Here is a 22,704-nt window from a genome sequence, read left to right on the forward strand (position 1 = left end):
AAATAAATTGCATAGAGGGCACCATAAAAACATCATTATGCAGACTCAATGTATGAAACTAAGAAATATATATGTTCATAGGACTCACGTCTTATTGACGCCTCTAATTCAGCCATCATCTGCCGGAAAAGATGCAAGGTCCTGATCCCGCATCAAGGTCATGGACCCTCATATGTCGGGAGGGGCTTAAAGGGGTTGTCCATTATTTTTTGTATTAAAAGACAAACACCCAGCATTGTCTAAAAAATATCCTGTGTTTAACTAGCAATCCCCCACCACTCCTCTTGCACTACTATCGTAGGATAACGCATACAAAAATGTCAGTATGTCAGCACCTAATGAGTTGTCACTATTGAAATCTTTATGCACGGAGGGCCAATAGGGGACACAAAACTTATACCCCTTTCCCTACAGAATTAAACATGCACACTTCCCAATCCGAGCATGCGCGTACGTGGATAGGAGAGTTGGTAGAGACAGCTGTTAAGTATGGAAAAATGTTTCACATCAGAATTACAGATTAAAAGAAAAGAACAGTCACTGCCAAATAAAACATATTCGTTCTCTGGCACATAGCCAGGCAAGATGTTCGCTAGCCACGTGTAACCCACAAGAACGTCTTTACAATGTGTACACAATGCACAATTACATTACTGACACTAAGAGTTTAGCAATGTTACATGCTACATGATTTAGCTTGTCTCGAAAGAGTCTCAAGGAGTCGTTCTGATGGAATTTTACAAGTGCTATAATAAAAACTGACTGCGAATATTAATCCACACAAAAAATGAACCTGAATGAACTGAACCTTGATATACAGTACAGACCAAAAGTTTGGACACACCTTCTCATTTAAAGATTTTTCTGCATTTTCATGACTATGAAAATTGTACATTCACACTGAAGGCATCAAAACTATGAATTAACACATGTGGAATTATATACTTAACAAAAAAGTGTGAAACAACTGAAAATATGTCTTATATTCTAGGTTCTTCAAAGTAGCCACCTTTTGCTTTGATGACTGCTTTGCACACTCTTGGCATTCTCTTGATGAGCTTCAAGAGGTAGTCACCGGAAATGGTCTTCCAACAATCTTGAAGGAGTTCCCAAAGATGCTTAGCACTTGTTGGCCCTTTTGCCTTCACTCTGCGGTCCAGCTCACCACAAACCATCTCGATTGGGTTCAGGTCTGGTAACTGTGGAGGCCAGGTCATCTGGCGTAGCACCCCATCACTCTCCTTCTTGGTCAAATAGCCCTTACACAGCCTGGAGGTGTGTTTGAGGTCATTGTCCTGTTGAAAAATAAATGATGGTCCAACTAAACGGAAACCGGATGGAATAGCATGCCGCTGCAAGATGCTGTGGTAGCCATGCTGGTTCACCATGCCTTCAATTTTTAATAAATCCCCAACAGAGTCACCAGCAAAGCACCCCCACACCATCACACCTCCTCCTCCATGCTTCATGGTGGGAACCAGGCATGTAGAGTCCATCCGTTCACCTTTTCTGCGTCTCACAAAGACACGGTGGTTGGAACCAAAGATCTCAAATTTGGACTCATCAGACCAAAGCACAGATTTCCACTGGTCTAATGTCCATTCCTTGTGTTCTTTAGCCCAAACAAGTCTCTTCTGCTTGTTGCCTGTCCTTAGCAGTGGTTTCCTAGCAGCTATTTTACCATGAAGGCCTGTTGCACAAAGTCTCCTCTTAACAGTTGTTGTAGAGATGTGTCTGCTGCTAGAACTCTGTGTGGCATTGACCCGGTCTCTAATCTGAGCTGCTGTTAACCTGCGATTTCTGAGGCTGGTGACTCGGATAAACTTATCCTCAGAAGCAGAGGTGACTCTTGGTCTTCCTTTCCTGGGGCGGTCCTCATGTGAGCCAGTTTCTTTGTAGCGCTTGATGGTTTTTGCAACTGCACTTGGGGACACTTTCAAAGTTTCCCAATTTTTCGGACTGACTGACCTTCATTTCTTAAAGTAATGATGGCCACTCGTTTTTCTTTACTTAGCTGCTTTTTTCTTGCCATAATACAAATTCTAACAGTCTATTCAGTAGGACTATCAGCTGTGTATCCACCTGACTTCTGCACAACACAACTGATGGTCCCAACCCCATTTATAAGGCAAGAAATCCCACTTGTTAAACCTGAGAGGGCACACCTGTGAAGTGAAAACCATTTCCGGTGACTACCTCTTGAAGCTCATCAAGAGAATGCCAAGAGTGTGCAAAGCAGTCATCAAAGCAAAAGGTGGCTACTTTGAAGAACCTTGAATATAAGACATATTTTCAGTTATTTCAGACTTTTTTGTTAAGTATATAATTCCACATGTGTTAATTCATAGTTTTGATGCCTTCAGTGTGAATGTACAATTTTCATAGTCATGAAAATACAGAAAAATCTTTAAATGAGAAGGTGTGTCCAAACTTTTGGTCTGTACTGTACACTGCCCACTTAAATCACGCATCAGATCTTTCTCGTCGTACACATAAAAGGAAATTCTAGGAGGTAGCCTATATTGTCACTGGAGAAGGAAGCAAGAGTTGATTCCGAAACGCGTCAAGCCTAGAAATTGCTGTAACTGCATGTTATCAAGTGCATACGACATCATGTACTGCTATGAAGTCAGTTTCCGCAAAATGGAAAAGTGGCGGAGAATGGTAGCGTGATTGTTGAAACACAGAGGATGCCTGGTTGTAACACCGATTGTTTGGAATTGGGCCTTAACAGTCTGCTAATTGGATTTCAACATACCGTATTTTTCGGACTATAAGACGCACTGGACCATAAGACGCACCCCAAATTTTAGGGTGGAAAATAGGAAAAAAAATATTTTTTATAAGATTGGGGTACGTCTTATAGTCTGAATAGGTAACTTACCTGTGAGGGGCGGTGGAGCTGGGGTCACAGGAGGCAGGGTCCTTCAGGAAGCTGGCGGAAGTGGAGGCATGCTGGTGGCTGGGGGACTGGTGCCCTGGTACTTGGGGGCCTGGAACCTGGGGTGCTGGGGGCTTGGTGCTGGTGCCTGGCACTGGGGTGCTGGGGGCCAGGGTGCTGGTGGCCTGGTACCTGGGGTGCTGGTGGCCTGGTACCTAGGGTGCTGGGGGCCGGGGTGCTGGTGGCCTGGGGTGCTGGGGACCTGGTACCTGGGGTGCTGGGGGCCTGCTACCTGGGGTGCTGGTACCTGGGATGCTGGGGTCCAGGGTGCTGGTGGCCTGGTACCTGGGGTGCTGGTGGCCTGGTGCTGGTGCCTGGGGGCCGGGGTGCTGGTGGCCTGGTACCTGGGGTGCTGGTGCCTGGGATACTGGTGGCTTGGTGTTGGGGGCCGGGGTGCTGGTACCTGGGGTGCTGGGGGCCGGTGGCCTGGTACCTGGGGTGCTGGTGGTCTGGTACCTGGGGTGCTGGAGGGCCTGGTGCCGGTGTATTGCTGTGGTGGTGGAGAGGGATCGCAGAGCGGCGGCAGAAGAAGAGGTGAGGCGGGCCGGTATCTGGCTGGGGGCCGGGCCTGGCTGGGTACCAGGGCCGGTGTATTGATGTGAGCGGAGTTTGCAGAGCAGAGTGATCAGCTTCCAGTGGCCGCAGCCATCTTTCTGAAGCTGTGCTCTACAGAAAAATGGCCGCCGACTCGGCAGAGCGCATGCGCCGGCTCCAGCGGCCATTTTCCTGTAGAGCACAGATTCAGGAACATGGCCGCGGCCACCGGAAGCCGTTCACTCTGCTCTGCAAACTCCTCTCACAGCAATACACCGGCCTCGGTACCCGGCCAGGTCCGGCCCCCAGCCAGATACCGGCCCGCCTCACCTCTTCTTCCGCCGCCGCCCTGCGATCCCGCTCCACCACCACCGGTAAGTTGCATTCGGACCATAAGATGCACCCCCCATTTTCCTCCCAAATTTGGGGAAAAAAAAGTGCGTCTTATGGTCCGAAAAATACGGTACTTGGATTTTTGCAGTGTTGATCATATTTTAGCAATTCCACCACAATTGACTTCAGCTTCATCGCCTCGCCGATCAACACGTTTATCATCAGCATGTGCAACAACCCCAATCAGGAGTAGCCATTTCCAGGACTCCATGAAACCACAGACAAATACTTGTGGAAGGGTGAGCGGCGTATGTGCACCATTACAGACTATGTATTTTAATAATCTAACCACTTTTCTAATGTACTTCAATTAAAAATTCCCTACTATTTCCTCTCTATGCTAACTTCTAGGATGTGTTTCTTTCTCTTACTTCCAATGACGATTCTTGTGAGTCTCTCATGCACTGGGAATTATCAAACAGATCATCATGGGGGGGTTACGGCTGCTGTCACTCACACTGCTTTTTTTTCCGCCCTATAACAAATCATCAACAGGGAGTGGCGATATGATCACCACAGCTTCTTTCACCGCCATCCCCTGATGATGTCATGTTTCAGTAACGGTGATGGAGAAGTGACCACAGCGTCTATCATGCCACCACTCTTCTTCTGTCCCCTTCCCCGTCTACACTACTTCTATAATGAGAATACCCCCTGCATGCTGGGTGACTCAAACAAATCGCAATTGGAACAAAAAAAAAACAGTAGAGGGAACATTCGAGAATTTTTAATTGAAGTACATTAGAAAAGTGGTTAGATTATCAAAGTGAATAATTAAACATATACAGTCATGACCGAAAGTGGTGGCACCCTTGAAATTGTTCCAGAAAATTAAGTATTTCTCCCAGAAAATGATTGCAATTATACGTGTTGTTATACACATGTTTATTTCCTTTGTATGTATAAAAAAAGAGAAAAGAAGGCAAATTGGACATAATTTCACAAAAACCCCCAAAAATGGCCGGACAAAATTGTTGGCACCTTTCCAAAAGTGCGGGTAAACAACTTTGTTTGTTTTGTGTGATACTCCTTCAAACTCACCTGTGACAAGTAACAGGTGTGAGCAATATGAAAATCACGCCTCAAACCAGATATAAAGGGGAAAAGTTGACTCACTCTTTGCATTGTCTTCCTGTGTGTGCCACACTAACCTTGGAGAACAGAAAGAGAAGAGAACTGTCTGAGGACTTGAGAACCAAAATTGTTGAAAAATATCAACAATCTCAAGGTTACAAGTCAATCTCCAGAGATCTTGATGTTCCTTTGTCCACAGTGCGCAACATAATCAAGAAGTTTACAACCCATGGCACAGTAGCTAATCTCCCTGGATGTTGACGACAGATAAAAATTGATGAAAGTTTGCAACGCAGGATAGTCTGGACAGTAGATGAGCAGCCTCAATCAGGTTCCAAAGAAATTGATGCTATCCTGCTGGTTCAGGATGCATCAGTGTCAGCGGTAACTATTCGTCGACATTTGAATGAAATGAAACGCTATGGCAGGAGACCCAGGAGGACCTCACTGCTGACACAGAGACATTATAAAACGACTGCAGTTTCCCACATGTCTTGTGTACACATGAGACCAAGATAGAGCTTTTTGGTAAAGCATATCAATTCTACTGTTTACCAAAAATGGAATGAGGTCTACAAAGAAAAAGACCTACAGTCAAATATGGTGGAGGTTCAAAGATGTTTTGGGGTTGTTTTGCTGCCTCTGGCACTGGGTTCCTTGACTGTGTGCAAGGCATCATGAAATCTGAAGATTACCAAAGGATTTTGGGTCGCAATGTAGTGCCAGAAAGCTGGGGTTGAGTCCTAGGTCATGGATCTTCCAGCAAGACAATGACCCCAAACATATTTCCAGAAGCACCCAGAAATGGATGGAAACAAAGTGCTGCCGATTTCTGAAGTGGCAGCAATGAGTCCGGATCTAAATCCCATTAAACACCTGTGGAGAGATCTTAAAATTACTGTTGGGAGAAGGCGCCTCCAAAGTTGAGAGACCTGGAGCAGTTTGCAAAAGAACAGTGGTCCAAAATTTCAATTGAGAGGTGTAAGAAGCTTGTTGATGGTTATAGGAAGTGATTGCAGTTTTTTTTTCTAAAGGGTGTGCAACCAAATATTAAGTTGAGGCTGCCAACAATTTTTGACTTTTTGCGTGAAATTAAGTCAAATTTGCACAATACACACAAAGGAAATAAACACGTGTATAACAAAACATGTGTGACTGCAATAATTTTCTGGGAAAAATACTTCATTTTCTAGAACAATTTCAAGGGTGCCAACACTTTTGGCCATTACTGTAGTATGAAATTCACTATACTCCTCAGACGCTACAGAGGAAAAGCTGCTTAATAGCAACATCGGAGAGCATACAGTTCAGGCCAGTGGTGCAATAATGCCGCTGTCAATCATGCAGGAGCACGCCACCCCCACCAAGCAGGAGGCAAGGGAGCGGTCAACTCCTGAAGGTCACTCTACATTGGAGTGCTGTGAATATGACTGGACGAGTTTGTTTAAAGAAACATGATAGGGGGATTTATCAAGACATTAAAGAAAAAGAGGGGGAGTTGCTTACATCAGAGGAACCTTTTAAATATTAGATTGCACTAATTTTAATACATTTCCATTGTATTTTATGTGAATATTTTAGGTAGTGAGTAGTAGTAGGCATTATATCCAGTGGTACATCACATGCAAATTCTCTTGGTATATGTAACATAGTGAGCACCGTGTATCATGGCTTCCTTCCTTCTTACTGACAGTCAGCATTAGGTTACATGTTTGTATAAGCAGACATGGATAATGAAGGCATAATAGTGCCCGACTGCTAAATGCACACATTGTGTAGTGGTGGTTACATAGGCGGTTTCCACTTACTACTGTTGTAAAATATAAGACTACTTTACTCTAGCCTGCTCTACACTGAGAGTTCAGCACCGCCATTATGGAAAGCATACTCATAATGAAATCACAATAAAGCGCAGTGACCTGTAAACATGGCAGCACCGTTCATGTTATCTATAGACGTTCAAACAGTATTTTTATGGCAATTTGAGGTGAAGTCTTTGAGTATGTGTAAGGGTGGCCACAGGCCGAATTGTTCTGCTGCGACCCTAGGCGCCAATGAGCTCCTCTGGCTGTGTGATTGTGACTGATGCCATATAGTAACAGATGACACAGGATCCCCACATATAACGTATAGGCAAGGACGGCTTCATTGCAGATTAGAAAACAAAAGAATTTTACTGATGACCTTGAAGGAATTTATGTATATTCGGTAGCAGGTCCATGACTCGTTAATCACATCTTCTGTATTAATCACAGGCACAGGCTTAGCAATTACAAGTGGTGGCACATTTTAAATACAAGGCACAGTATCTGCTCACCGTCCACAGCCCACTTCTGCGCAGTACCCGTGCCCCGGCCTGGCAAGCCTAGTCTTCTTTCACTAACACTTTCAGGTAAAGCCTACACAGTGCCTCAGCCTCACATTTCACCTTTTGCTGTCTTAAGGTCCCCACAAACGGACCCCCACAGGTCATGTTTTCCGGATCTCCTTAGTATTACACAGGTGATTGAAGTATCATCAAGGCATCAGGAATTCTCTCACCTGTGCAATACTAAGGAGATCCTGAAAACATGACCTGTGGGGGGCCATGAGGATGGGGTTTGGGAAACACTGAGCTAGACACATCAGCCGCTGCACAGATCTCTCTCCTATCCTGATAATTTGCTACCATGCATGAAAAAGTAACACTTCTGACATCTTATTAACTTTGCATTGAGCCGTTCTTCTGAGGATTATTCTACTTTTGTCATCAAAAGCACCCGAGCCCTGATATCACAGTAAAAAAGAACGGAGCTTAAACGAGGACTCCAAATTCAGGAAGACGATTTTACCTTTTTTACAATAAAAAGCTGGACAGTTTTCATAGAAAATTATTTAGATTTGAGAGTCCTCCTTGGTTGATACCTTTCAATGGCTAACTGAAAAGATGGTAACAAGTTGCAAGCTTTCGAGACTACTCAGGCTTTTTCATCAGGCATAGTATAACACAAAATCTGAAGAGTCACATATTTATACACAATAGGACACAGAAATAATGTAATAGATGAGATAGGTGACGTAAAGCAGAACTATTACTGTGGGAGAGAGATAAACAGTTCTGGCTGTAAATATTTTAGCAGTTCATAGTTAAGGAGTGTGAAAGTTTTGTTGTCCTGTGACTGAGGTCTGGTCCAGAGTTGTGATGACCCCCGCAGTTCTGAGGACCACATTTCTTAGTTGATGTAGAATGACATAAATCCATTGCGACACATTCATTCCTTCTCTGAAGGTGTCAAAGGTCACCATGAGTTTATATTCCCAAACTCTTCTGTCCGAGATTTGAAATGACCAATAAATTCATGTATGTGATGCTGTGATCAGGGAAACAAAAATGCTTGGCCACAGTTTTCATAAATATTCTCTCTATCAGCTCCCCATAGGTCTCTAGATGCAGTTATTCAATACAAGTCAACATTTGAGCCATCGTTTTCTGAGTTCTTCCTTTGGAATGGCCGGATGCAGGTAGTTTGCATTGGACATAGCCAGTAAGACTAGTCTTACATTGCAGACTTGTAGGTGTAGCCTCAAATATTGGACATTTATTTTGGGTTGACTGTCAAAGGTGGAACCTGAACATTGAATTCCCACCATTGTTGCACTGGTATCTCTTGACTGACTAATATTATCTGTATATCAATGTACCCCATGTATAACAGCGCTAATCTATGTATGTATTGATAACATGCAGTATTATATGTCACATGCCATCTAGTGGACAAACTAAATATTGCAACAAATTCACTGGTGCTGTACAGAATAAAACTATCACCCTCTATTGGTCATAGCTATTTATTACAATAATATTCTCATTTAACAATATTATAATTTGCAGTTAAACCTTGATTTATTAGTTCATTAACTACAAACATTGCTTCAAATATTTACAGCCCAAAGTATTGTCAGGCAATTTTCCAGCTCTGATTCGTCATACAGAACTGATCAAGGGTTGATGAAGTTAGTCTGTGTCGCTGATTTCTTTTATTAACCAGTTATTCCTTAAATACTTTTCAAAGTTTCAAAGCTCATGGTATCAGGCAACAAACAGCAGGTAAATAATTCTTATTTCATGTAACACTGAGCGAATTGCACAGTTACTGGTAGTTGCACCGATTGCAGGCAGCATGATCAGGGTTCTCGGCACATTGCAGAGCTTGGACCGGCCTGTTGGTTACAAAACATAAAATGTAGAGTAGAATTATTAGGAAACCAATGCTATATTATAGGATGATTCACCCTAAATCCCACAGAATATAAAAGTAAAGATACTTGATAAAGTAGTTATTGTGCAGACAGGGAGGAGTGGAGTTTGCCTCATATACACGGTGTTAGCCAAGACAGGAATCTTCCCCAACTCCCACCTTGTCCGGGCATTTATGTATTTTCAAGAGGAGATAGAAGCAGTTTCTCTCCCCTGAGTACAATAGGATCGGGTGTTTAAAATTGACTCTTATCATCATCATTTGTCGGAGAAGAAAAGGGAGACCCCCGTAACACATGAATTGGTCAGCTGGTTCCGCAGCGGGATCTGATGAGTTTAATATATGTCTTTAGATAGCTGTCAGCCTATCATTTAAAGAGATGTTCCATTAAAATAATGTAAATGTTCTTCCCTTAGAATAATTCATCTGCTCAAATCGGTGGGGGTCCGACAATGAACAGGAGCGGGACCGCCAGAACAGCTGATTGGTGGGGGAGCAGGGTGTCAGACTCCCACAGATCTGATATCAATGACATATCCTAGGGATGGATCATCATTATCAAAGTAGTAGAACAACCCTTTAACCCCTTTACGACCTTGTATGTATTGGTACGTCCAAGGTAGTCTCTCTCCCTTTTGATGCAGGCTCCAGTGCTGAGCCCGCATCTTTCCCGGCACATGATGCGGGCTCATGTACCTCTAACAGTCGTGGGTGGCTCCAAGATCCACTGGCAGCAGTTAAGGTGTTAAATGCTGCTGACAGATAATTGGTCAGGCAACTTACCCAATGTACATCACCCAGGTCTATTTTTCCCATCAAATATGAATGAATCTGCAATGGAGGCTCCAGAGAGAACCTAATTACTTTTTTCCCAGGGTGATAATCAGGTGACATTATGGCCTGCCATTTACCCAGTTGAGATAACTTACCTGTAGTTGTCAATGCAGGAATATTTCAGCTTGTGCCCCTCAATATAATGTTGAAGTTCCAGTAAGGACTTGCTGTTACAGGAATTTCTGAAATAAAAGTCGTATTTACTGTGTAAACTTCTATACAAAAGTCATTGTGAAGAGGTGTTACAGTACAAAGCACACACGTAATCTGTAGTGTCAGCAAGGCGTTACTGACACAGAAATACTACTGTATACCATTATAGGGGTTCACTCTTTCTGGTAGGCATTAGGTAGCGTTCACACTGGCAATACAGTTTTGGTCCAAACACGTGCAGTTTTTATTGTTTTCCACAGGTTCAACAGCATCAAAACCATAGACATAAACCCCTAGCCTTGTCCAGGCGCTAACTAAACAGAACAGACCCCGGCTACTCATACAAGGCTGAGCTAGCCCCAGCTAGGGCAAACAAAACAGCCATTGTCCATAGTAAACTCTGATACTTGTGGTTCTCCACACACGGCCTGTCTTCTCAGAGAGGGATTCTTGCCTCTGCTACATCCAGCAGATTGACTGACTCCTCAGTCACTTAAAGAAACCATATATATATATACAGTGGGGAAAATAAGTGTTTGATACACTGCCGATTTTGCAAGTTTTTCCACCTACAAAGAATGGAGAAGTCTGTAATTATCGTGGGTACACTGCAAATGTGAGAGACAGAATCTAAAAATAAAAACCAGAAAATCACATTGTATGATTTTTACATAATTAATTTGCATTTTATTGCATGAAATAAGTATTTGATAGTGTTGAGCCACCCCCGTAGTGTTCGAGTTCGGTTCGGTTCGTCGAACACCCGTGTGTTCGCCGAACTGTTCGTCGAACACCTTCGAACACCGTTAAAACCAATGGCAGGCAAACAAAAACACATAGAAACACATACAAAACACCTTCAAAGATGTCCAAAAGCTGACAAACTGCTCAGAAGACATAACTAACACATGGAAAAGTGACAAGTACATATAGTCATGCGAAAATAAAAGAGGTGGAGGAGTAAAAGGAGGGGGAGACACAGATATAGGCATGTCATGCCCTTCTAAAATCCAAAAAGTGAGAAGCCGACACGTTCAGTCCGCTCCTGCCCGTGCCACCTCCGTGTCGCCGGGTTTGTGCCAGAGCCGCGGTGAACCCTGACGGCCAGCCCCCCTCTCCCAATACTGGTGCCTGTCCGCTGGTGGGTCGAGCGAGCCCCCCTGTGGTGGAGGCAGCTCTAAGCTTTTTAATTTAAATTGTCTCTCTAATTTGAATAAATACACTTTAAATCCATTTACAAGGATCTATTGGAGGGCAAGTCTCATGCCAGCAGCCGCGTAATTCCAGCTCCAGTAGCGTCCACTAAAGCTGCTGCAGTTAAAAAGCTTTTATAAGGATCGAGCTCGGCTGTCCACCGCAAGGCATCCTACTGCCAGTCCGAGCCCCTATGCCTTGGGGTGCCTCCTGATGCTCTTCACTGAGTATCCCGTGGTCCCGAAGCATTTCCTTTGAAAAAATGAAGTGTCCAAACTACAGGTGGTGTAGCTTGCTTAACAGCCGGGATAATCCGCTGACTAGCAGACCCTGCTACTAGGCACAAAGTATTTCCTGGGCTAGATGCAGTTAAAAATTTGTAATTAGATACTCTCGTTGGATGCTGAGAAAGCATTCCATAGAGTCTCCTGGCACGCCATATATGATTCTCTTAAAAAGCTTGGGGTAGGGGTCTAGGGGACCCTTTTATAGCCAAAATCACGGCCCTGTATCGCAATACGTCACCTAGGCTGAAGATAAATGGAACTGTAGCACCCTGAGGGCTCGGTTGCTACAGAGGTATTGCACCTCACCCAGAGGTGTGATATCTCACTCTCAGGTAAGGATGTAGTGTGGATCAGGACCCGACACCTGCATGCATTACACCACATTGCCGTGGGGCAGGGCGACCAATATGACCCTGAGATGGGCACGACAGTCCCTGTCCCTGGCTGGAGTGGGGGGAGGGAACACTGAGGAAGGGGAACCCTGTAGTGCAGGAGCAGGGAGGAAGCAGTTCCTGGGTGCATTGAGAAGGGAGTATAAAAGGTGGGCACCATCTTAGTTCAGTGCAGAGAAGTCTGAGCAGAAGTGGCAGGGAGCAGGGGCTCTGCATGAGCTCTGCTCCGGAGGCGGGCCTAGTAACAGAGGCCCAGGCCTGGAAGAGGGAGAAGGAAGGAAGAGGAGCGGAGAAGGCTCCAGGAACGAGGAACGAAGGGATCTCAGGGGTGCGGACGGGCGAGTCGCCACCGCACGCCCGAATCCACCTGCGTGGAGGGGTCAGGCCAAAGGGGGAGACCGGTCCCCGAAACTAGTGGAGGCAGGAAACGACCCTCAGCTAGAAACAGGAGGCTGTGACATTTTATGTGGCGCAGCCCCTCGCTACACCCGCTAGGAAGGCACCACATAGGGTCAGGGAAACTGGCGCCAAGTTTACCAAGAGGAGGCCCGAGGCAGCCGGACAGAAGGGTTGGTAAGAAAGGCCAGACAAAGGACACACAAAGGGGGTCCTGTGAAGCGCTCCAAAGTTATCTGGGAGTTGTCTGAGCCCCTCACCTGGTGAGCACAGTACGACGTGGGCAGCCGTTACCTGCAGACGTGGTCTGGATAATAAGAACTGTGAGTAAAGGCCCTGGACTGCATCACTGACTCCGTGTCATTACTGCTGCTGCCCTGCACCATCACCCCCATCCTCCGCATACACTGCCCTGAGGCTATACTCCTCCCGTGGGGAGTTATGCTACGCTCTGCTGCACCCACAACACCAGCCTCAGCGGTCTGCCCTGGAGCGGTGGTTCACTCTGACCGCAATCCACGGGTGGCGTAGTCGGACATTTAAACATCAAAACCACATAAATAGTTCCGCCACTGGTTTGACCGCCCTGAGCCACGGAACCGGGTTGCCGCCACGGAGACTACAACCACCAGCATCCACCAAAAAGGGTCCGGCTCCGGGTGTCCCAAGGCCCAGGGGGCGCGTCAGAACATTTTCATCACCTTTCACAATCACCAATGGGACAAGGCAGGGATGTCCTCTGTCCCCTCTCTTATACATCCTAGTGACGGAGCACCTGCTCTCATCAATTCGCCATAACCCCAATATTAGGTGGATTGAGGTGGGAGGCACCGAGTACAAGTGCTCTCTATTTGCTGATGATGTCCTAGTATATATCACTCAATCACATATATCCATCCATGCTGTTATGGCTGAAATAGATCACTTTGTTACATGGTCAAATTTTAAAATCAATGCAGCGAAGTCTGAGGCCCTCGATGTCTCCCTCCCCAAATCCATATAGGATTCCATCCAGTCCAACTTTCCCTTTGCCTGGCCCTCACAGGGTATCAAATACTTAGGAATTCCTATTCATAGAGACCTCTCCCATCTATGTTATCTTAATTTTGGGCCCTTTATTGAACAACTCCATACAGACCACGGTTGGCAAGTTAGAACTATAAGATTCACTACGTGAACCACTGGTGTTTTGTGGAAAAGCACATGTACACTGTGTTCCAAATTATTATGCAAAAAGTGTTTAGGAGTGATAAGGGAAGAATTTGTTTGTTTGTCAGTTAAACTCATTGATGGTGATGTGTGTCAGGGCTCTTTATATCACTGTAAGCAATTGCAGACACCTGTGCTAATTAGTTTGGCAGGTGTGTCCAATGAAAGGCAAGACTACTTAAGAAGGCTGTCTCACATTATTAAGCAGCCTACATTTTCTGCCAAAATGGGAAAGAAAAAGGATGTGTCGGCTGCTGAGAAGCAACAAATTGTGGAGTGTTTAGGTCAAGGCATGACTACAATCAACATTGTGCGATGATCAGGATGAAGTGTCTTGGCAATCAAGAAGTATGTAGCTGATTCACAGTACACACGTGTGCGTGCTGATAAGGGCAAATTGAAGACTCTTTCCTACAGGCAATTACGTCAGGTTGAAAGAGCAGCGGCAAAAAAGCCTTGTCATAGCAGCAGACAAGTTTTTGAAGCTGCTTGTGCCTCCAACGTCCCCCGAACAACAAGATGCAGGGTCCTTCAGAGGTTTGCAGCTGTGCATACGCCATCCTGTCGACCTCCTCTATCCACTTCACACAAGCAGAAACGGCTCCAGTGGGCCAAACATTACATGAAGACTGATTTCAAAACTGTTTTGTTCATGGATGAGTGCCGTGCAGCGCTCGATGGTCCAGATGGATGGAGTGGAGGATGGCTGGTTGATGGACACCCCACGCAAACACGGCTACAGCGCCAACAAGGAGGAGGTGGAGTAATGTTTTGGGCTGGAATCATGGGGAGAGAGATTGTCGGCCCCTTTAGGATCCCTGAAGGCGCTAAAGATGAACTCCATAATGTATGTGGATTTTCTCAAACAGCACTTCCTGCCATGGTTCAAGAAGAAGAACCGTGTATTTCACAGCAAGATCATTTTTCTGCATGATAATGCACCATCTCATGCTGCACATAAAACATCTGCATCTCTGGCTGATATGGGCATAAAAGGGGACAAACTTATGGTGTGACCCCCATGCTCCCCTGACCTCTACCCCATTCAGAACCTTTGGAGCATCATTAAAAGGAGTGTCTATGATGGCGGGAGGCAGTTCACATCTAAGCAACAGCTCTGGGAGGGTATTCTGTCCTCATGCAAAACAATTGAAGCAGAAACCATCCAAAACCTGACAAATTCAATGGACGAGAGAGTTCAGAAGCTCCTTTCGAACAAGGGGTCCTATGTGAAAATGTAACATCACCTAGAATAAAGTTTTGAGTTGAAAACTGTTTGATTTCAGTTTCTAACAACCTGCTAATGCTTATAATTTCAAAAATGACCATTTTTTTGGTCTTTATTAAAATGAAAAGGTTGATCGAAAAGTTTGGGGGATCTAAGAGTGTGGCAACCCAGTAGTCATGATTACTTTGAATTCTGACAATATGAGGGTCATGCTGCAGGTAGTGCAGCAAGAAGGCACTTATGTGTCTTGCGCATCTCGGAGCCCCAAAATTATTTTCCGGGCTAGATACAGCTAAAAATTATTATTAATTTTAAATCTGGTGAAGCTTTAGTATAGATGGCCTAATAGGATCAGTGCTGCACACTGCTACAAAGCCCAAATTATTTTCCAGTCAAGATACAGATAAACATGATTAGTAATTTTAAATCTGGTGGAGCTTATTATAGATGGCCTAATAGAATCAGTGCTGCACACTGCTACAAAGCCCAAATTATTTTCCAGCCAAGATACAGATAAACATGATTAGTAATTTGAAAGCTTAAAACGGTTGGTAGGGTGATTTTAACCAATCATCAAGCTTTTACTCTCCCCAGGATGACACAGGGGTAGAAAAGTCGTTTCGGATCCATGATTTGTTCATCTTTATGAACGTGAGTCTGTCTACATTATCAGTGGAGAGCCGCGTGCGCTTATCTGTCAGCACACCACCAGCAGCGCTGAACACAGGTTCAGACAGAACGCTGGCTGCGGGGCATGACAAGATCTCCAAGGCATAAGTGGCTAGCTCCGGCCATTTATCCAGATTGGAAGCCCAAAAAGAGCAAGGGTCCAGTGACACAGTCGTGGCTTCAATGTTTACTTGGAGATACTCCTGTACCATCGTCTCTAGGCGTTGACTATGTGTCAGACTTCTTGTCTCCTGTGGCCTTGCAAAGGATGGGCTAAAAAACTGGTGAAATGATTCCGCAAAATTGATGTTACCAGCAGATACTGTGGTTCTGTTACGGTTTGAGTGCTGAACACTTGACGGTCCCACGGTTGGCAAGTTGGAACTGTGAGATTCACTACGTGCACCACTGGTATTTTGTGGAAAAGCACATGTAAGATTCTGCAACAGTCTCTGCTGATACTCCTGCATGCGTGCATCCCTTTCTATGGCAGGAATAATTTCTGCAAATTTACTTTTGTACCGGGGATCTAACAGTGTGGCAACCCAGTAGTCAGGATTATTTCTAATTCTCACAATTCGAGGGTCATGTTGCAGGTAGTGCAGCAAGAAGGCACTCATGTGTGTTGCGCATCCAGGAGCACCAAGTCCCTGTTGTGTTGGTGGCGAGGTAACAATCATGCTTCCTTCCTCTGTCCTCTCCCCCCAACCTCGCACAACAGAAATGTGATCAAGGTCTCCCTCATCTGATGAGTCTTCCATCAGTTCGTCCTCCACTTCTTCCTGGGCTCCTGCACCTTCCTCACTAGTTTGGCTGCTACCATGCGCCCTGGTAAAACCATCTCCCCCACCCTCACATGCCTGCCGCCTTGGTGCTGCCGACCGTCTGGACCTTGCAGATGTTAGCCCTTCCGCATACAACTCCTCCTCCTCTACTTCCTCCACCTCCTCTTGTGCCACCACCTGACTCCGAATTCTGTTTAACATGTGCTCCAGCATGTAAATCACCGGAATAGTCATGCTGATAATGGCATCGTCAGCACTAAACATCTTCGTCGCCATTTCAAAACTGTGCAGAAGGGTGCATAGGTCCCTGATCTGAGACCACTCCTCCAGCGTGATTTGCCCCACCTCTGGATCTCGTTGGCCCAGGCTATACGTCAGAACGTATTGCACCAGGGCTTGTCGGTGCTGCCACAGTCGCTGCAACATGTGCAGAGTTGAATTCCACCGGGTAGGCACATCGCATTTTAGCCGGTGAAGTGGCAGGCCCAACGACTTCTGTAGAGATGTAAGTCGCTGAGCTGCGGGATGCGAACGGCGAAAGTGAGCACACAGCGACCGTGCCCTCTGCAGAAGGCCATCTAGTCTGGGATAGTGGGCTAAAAATTGCTGGACAACCAGGTTCAACACGTGAGCCATACAAGGCACGTGTGTGACATTGCCCCGGCGAAGGGCCGCACCCAGGTTTGCAGCATTGTCGCACACGGCCTTCCCTGGTTTCAGGTCCAGTGGAGACAACCATTCATGAAATTGGTTCTCCAGAGCTGACCACAACTCCTCAGCTGTGTGACTCACATTTCCCAGACATTTCAATGTAAAAACCGCCTGATGACGTTGAGCCCTACTGCCAGCATAGTAAGGAGGTGTGCAGGATCCCTTCTGCGCAGTTAGAAAGCTTGTGGCATGACCAGACAGGCTTTGGGTGCAGGTGGAAGACCGAGAGGAGGTTGAGGAGGCAGAAGCAGTGGAGGAACTTTGACATAAAGAGGATTGACGCACAACTCGTGGGGACGGCAAGACTTGGACAGCAGCACCTTGTCCTGCTGTCACCATAGTTACCCAGTGCCCAGTCAGCGACATGTAACTCCCCTGTCCATGCCTACTCGTCCAAGTGTCTGTGGTGAAATGCACCCTGTCACACACAGAGTTTCTCAAAGAAGCGGTGATGTTGTGTGCGACATGCTGGTGGAGCGCAGGCACACCTTTCTTTGAGAAGTAGTGCCGACTGGGCATCTGGTACTGGGGCACTGCGACGGACATAAGGTCTCGAAAATCCTCTGTGTCCACCAGGCGGAAAGGCAGCATTTCTGTAGCCAAGAACTTGCAGATGGTGAAATTCAACCTCTTAGCTTTCTCATGGCTAGGAGGAAATGGTCTTTTACTTGTCCACATCTGAGGGACGGAGGGCTGGCTATTGTGCTTAGACGGGGTTGATAAGGGTGTCCCCGGCAAACTGCCGGTCTGTGAGGAAGATGCAGGCGGACATGTTAGGTTGCCTTGATCCAAAGGTGGTGCTATCGATGTCGGACAGCGCTCAACACCAGCTGGTGTTACCACCTCCAAAGAAAATGATGACCTGCCAATCACGCTGGCTGTTGCAGGTAAAGAGGTGGCAGGTCTGCGCCCCAAAACAGGTGTGACTGCTGTCCCCCCAGTCACAGAGGATGAAGAGGCCGCGGATGCACAAGATATGGCAGACGGTGGTTGGCCCGGCCGGCTAGGCCGCATTGTAGCACACTGAGCTTCCCACTGCAACTTATGCTTCATGTCCATGTGCCGGTTCACGCATGAAGTACTCAAACTATGTATTTTTTGGCCTCTACTTAGCTTTTGCTGACAAATGTTACAGATAACACGAGTTGGGTCATCTTTATCGATCTGAAAAAATGCCCAGGCTATGCAAGGCTTAGCACCCATGCGACCTGAAGAGCCACCACGACTTGTGGTGAGAGGCAGAGTTGTGTTTGAGGATGCAGTTGTTGACGTGCTTCCAGTACTACGTCTCTGTCCAGGAAGGCGCAACCTGACCTCGTCGTCACTAGCATCTTCCTCCACCTCCTCTGTTGACCTCATCTCTTGGCTGACTGTGGGTTGACAGTAAGTGGGATCTCCAACCTCATCATCATCACCCTGTGCGTTATCACACCCGTCGTCCTCAGAGCCAACCTGTTCCTGCCCTGACAAAAAACTAAAGTTGTCGCTCCAATCAGGTATTTGAGTCTTATCATCGTCTTCCTCATTGTCTCCACCAACAGGAGTTACAGTTTGGGAATGAGGGTCTACATTATGGTCAGAACCTTCTGCGTCTGGTCCTGGATCCGACTCATAAAGATTCTGGGCATCAGTGCAGATCATTTCCTCGTCTGGATTCACAGAAGCGCTGGAGTCGACCTCTGATTCCCAGGCTATAGTATGAGTAAACAGCTCTGCAGACTCAACCATCTGTTCTACCTCATACTCAGACGGGCAGCTGGAGATTTGGGAGCTGTGAGGAAGCAAGTGCGATTGGGGGACACCTTTGAGGACTGGAGTATTTGTGATGTTGAAGTTGATGTGGAGGAGAGCCCACTTAAAGGAGCACTTGATATCCGTTGAAGCACCTGCTGTTTTTGTGCCTCATCTGGAATTTGTAGCGATTGGCGTGGCCGTAAGAAAGGGATCTTATCACATTGTCCTCTAAAAGAAGTAGACATTTTAGTTTGGCTGGAAGATGGTCTTTCTTCTGCAGATGTTACTGTTGCTTTAACACCTACCCCACGGACACAACCTTTTTTCCCCTTCCCAACACGCCTATTCCCCTTTCCACCAGCAGCAGGCCTTTTTCCACTCATTTTGGTGGTTAACTAATTAACAACTCTGGAGTTGTTTGCACAAAAAAACAATGGATGGGAACCGAGCAGAGCTGAGTGGCCAAACTGTGGTATTAGGCCAAAACTATTGGCTGGGTTAGATGCAGAAAAAATTATATTCAATTTGCAACCTGATGGAGGTCAGTATAGATGGACTAATAGAGAAAGTCCCACACACTGCTAGAAGGCCAAATATTTTTTCAGAGCTAGATGCAGATAAAAATTATTTTTAATTTGCAACCTGATGGAGGTCAGTATAGATGGACTAATAGAGAAAGTCCCACACACTGCTAGAAGGCCAAATATTTTTTCAGAGCTAGATGCAGATAAAAATTATTTTTAATTTGCAACCTGATGGAGGTCAGTATAGATGGACTAATAGAGAAAGTCCCACACACTGCTAGAAGGCCAAATATTTTTTCAGAGGTAGATGCAGAAAAAAATATATTCAGTTTGCAACCTGATGGAGGTCTGTATAGATGGATTAATAGAACAAGTCCCACACACAGCTAGAAGCCCAATATTTTTTCAGAGGTAGATGCAGAAAAAAATATATGCAGTTTGCAACCTGATGGAGGTCAGTATAGATGGACTAATACAACAAGTCCCACACACAGCTAGAAGCCCAATATTTTTTCAGAGGTAGATGCAGAAAAAAATATATTCAGTTTGCAACCTGATGGAGGTCTGTATAGATGGATTAATAGAACAAGACCCACACACAGCTAGAAGCCCAATATTTTTTCAGAGGTAGATGCAGAAAAAAATATATTCAGTTTGCAACCTGATGGAGGTCAGTATAGATGGACTAATACAACAAGTCCCCCACACCGCTAGAAGCCTAATATTTTTTCAGAGGTAGATGCAGAAAAAAATATATTCAGTTTGCAACCTGATGGAGGTTAGTATAGATGGATTAATAGAACAAGTCCCACACACAGCTAGAAGCCCAATATTTTTTCAGAGGTAGATGCAGAAAAAAATATATTCAGTTTGCAACCTGATGGAGGTCAGTATAGATGGATTAATACAACAAGTCCCACACACAGCTAGAAGCCCAATATTTTTTCAGAGGTAGATGCAGAAAAAAATATATTCAGTTTGCAACCTGATGGAGGTCAGTATAGATGGACTAATACAACAAGTCCCACACACAGCTAGAAGCCCAATATTTTTTCAGAGGTAGATGCAGAAAAAAATATATTCAGTTTGCAACCTGATGGAGGTCTGTATAGATGGATTAATAGAACAAGTCCCACACACAGCTAGAAGCCCAATATTTTTTCAGAGGTAGATGCAGAAAAAAATATATTCAGTTTGCAACCTGATGGAGGTCAGTATAGATGGACTAATACAACAAGTCCCCCACACCGCTAGAAGCCCAATATTTTTTCAGAGGTAGATGCAGAAAAAAATATATTCAGTTTGCAACCTGATGGAGGTCTGTATAGATGGATTAATAGAACAAGACCCACACACAGCTAGAAGCCCAATATTTTTTCAGAGGTAGATGCAGAAAAAAATATATTCAGTTTGCAACCTGATGGAGGTCAGTATAGATGGACTAATACAACAAGTCCCACACACAGCTAGAAGCCCAATATTTTTTCAGAGGTAGATGCAGAAAAAAATATATTCAGTTTGCAACCTGATGGAGGTCTGTATAGATGGATTAATAGAACAAGTCCCACACACAGCTAGAAGCCCAATATTTTTTCAGAGGTAGATGAAGAAAAAAATATATGCAGTTTGCAACCTGATGGAGGTCAGTATAGATGGATTAATAGAACAAGTCCCACACACAGCTAGAAGCCCAATATTTTTTCAGAGGTAGATGAAGAAAAAAATATATGCAGTTTGCAACCTGATGGAGGTCAGTATAGATGGACTAATACAACAAGTCCCACACACAGCTAGAAGCCCAATATTTTTTCAGAGCTAGATGCAGAAAAAAATTATATTCAATTTGCAACCTGATGGAGGTCAGTATAGATGGACTAATAGAATGATGCTATGCCCAAAAGATTTTACTTCACTAGGTGCAGTAAAAAAATTGGTATTCTATACACAGGTGGTATATCTTGCAACACAGATAGGCTACTCCACTGACTAACACACTCTGCAATAGGCCAAAAAGGATTAGCTTTGCTAGATTCAGCCAAATGCTGTGAAAAAAACTTGCACAGCACTGGCACAGACCTGCCTGGCAAAAACTGATAGGAACTGATGTAACCTAGTCCTGAAAAGGACTCCAATTACAATTAGTCTTTACTCCCACAATTTATCTATTTAAGAGCACAGACCTGCCTGATAAAAGTCGTAGGAAATGCTGTAACCTAGTCCTTAAAAGGACTGCAATCACAACTATTCCCTACTCCCAAGCTATCTGTAGATTTGTGCGAAAATTGGCTTGAAATTAACAAGGTATAGCGCACACAGCAACAGCGGTGCCGTCTAACACGCAGCTGCAGCAGTGAGAAAATGGTGGCGACGGGGAAAATGGCTTGGTCTTATAGGGCAAGGACATGTGACATACACTGCCAATGACACATGCCCTTGCTTGTGTGAAAAAAAACACTTCGCTCCGTGTGTGCGCTGCTGATAGGCTGACAGATTGCACCTCCCCACTGTAAATGAGGGAAAGAGAAAAAAAAATGGAGATCTTCATTGTTCCTGCAGAGATCCATCCCCTGCCCCTCCCCCCACCCCGCTGTACACTCAAACTGCGTATTAACATTAATTTTCATCATTACTGAGAAAAAATCCAGTTATGATTTTGGTGCACGAACAGTTATCGAACATAACCTCGAACAGCCGAATTTTTCTCAAATTGTTCGTGTTCGCCGAACGGCTCGAACACCGCCCAAAACAGCTCGAATTTGAGATTGGCAAACAGTTCGAGTAGAACAACGCTCATCTCTAGTATTTGATAACATAGAAAAACAGAACTTAATATTTTGTACAAAAACCTTTGTTTGCAATTGCAGAGGTCAGACGTTTCCTGTAGTTCTTGACCAAGTTTGTACACACTGTAGCAGGGATTTTGGCCCCCTCCTCCATACAGATCTTCTCCAGATCTTTCAGGTTTTGGGGCTGTAACTTGGCAACATTGAGTTTCAGCTCCCTCCAAAGATTTTCTATTGGGTTCAGGTCTGGAGACTGGCTAGGCCACTCCAGGACCTTAAAAAGCTTCTTACGGAGCCACTCTTTAGTTGCCCTGGCTGTGTGTTTCAGGTCACTGTCATGCTGGAAGACCCAGCCATAATTCATCTTCAATGCCCTTACGAGGGAAGGAGGTTGTTGGCCAAAATCTCGCAATACATGTCCCCATCCATCCTCCCTTCAATATGGTGCAGTCCCCTTTGCAGAAAAGCACCCCCAAAGTATGATGTTTCCCCCACCATGCTTCACGGTTGAGACAGTGTTCTTGGGGTTGTACTCATCCTTCTTCTTCCTCCAAACACGGCAAGTGGAGTTGATACCAACACGTTCTAATTTGGTCTCATCTGACCCATGCCTCCTCTGGATCAT

At 45.2% G+C, this 22,704-nt stretch overlaps 1 protein-coding gene across 3 annotated transcripts in view; it reads right to left on the reverse strand.

The window, feature by feature from the left end:
• Positions 1–7,936: 7,936 nt before the first annotated feature.
• The window catches only part of BST1 (bone marrow stromal cell antigen 1), a 156,891-nt gene continuing 142,123 nt past the window's right edge, over positions 7,937–22,704 (reverse strand). For all 3 annotated transcript variants that reach the window (XM_073647267.1, XM_073647258.1, XM_073647277.1), the window contains exons 14-15: positions 10,110–10,196; positions 7,937–9,142 (exon numbers count right to left, since the gene is read on the reverse strand). In XM_073647267.1, coding sequence (XP_073503368.1) covers positions 9,073–9,142; positions 10,110–10,196 — 157 coding nt within the window. In that variant the 3' untranslated portion in view covers positions 7,937–9,072. The remainder of the gene's footprint in view (positions 9,143–10,109; positions 10,197–22,704) is intronic.

The sequence above is a fragment of the Phyllobates terribilis genome, unplaced genomic scaffold, assembly GCF_046119375.1.
Source record: "Phyllobates terribilis strain yellow unplaced genomic scaffold, ASM4611937v1 Scaffold_1__5_contigs__length_1240528914, whole genome shotgun sequence".
Lineage (NCBI taxonomy): Eukaryota > Metazoa > Chordata > Amphibia > Anura > Dendrobatidae > Phyllobates > Phyllobates terribilis.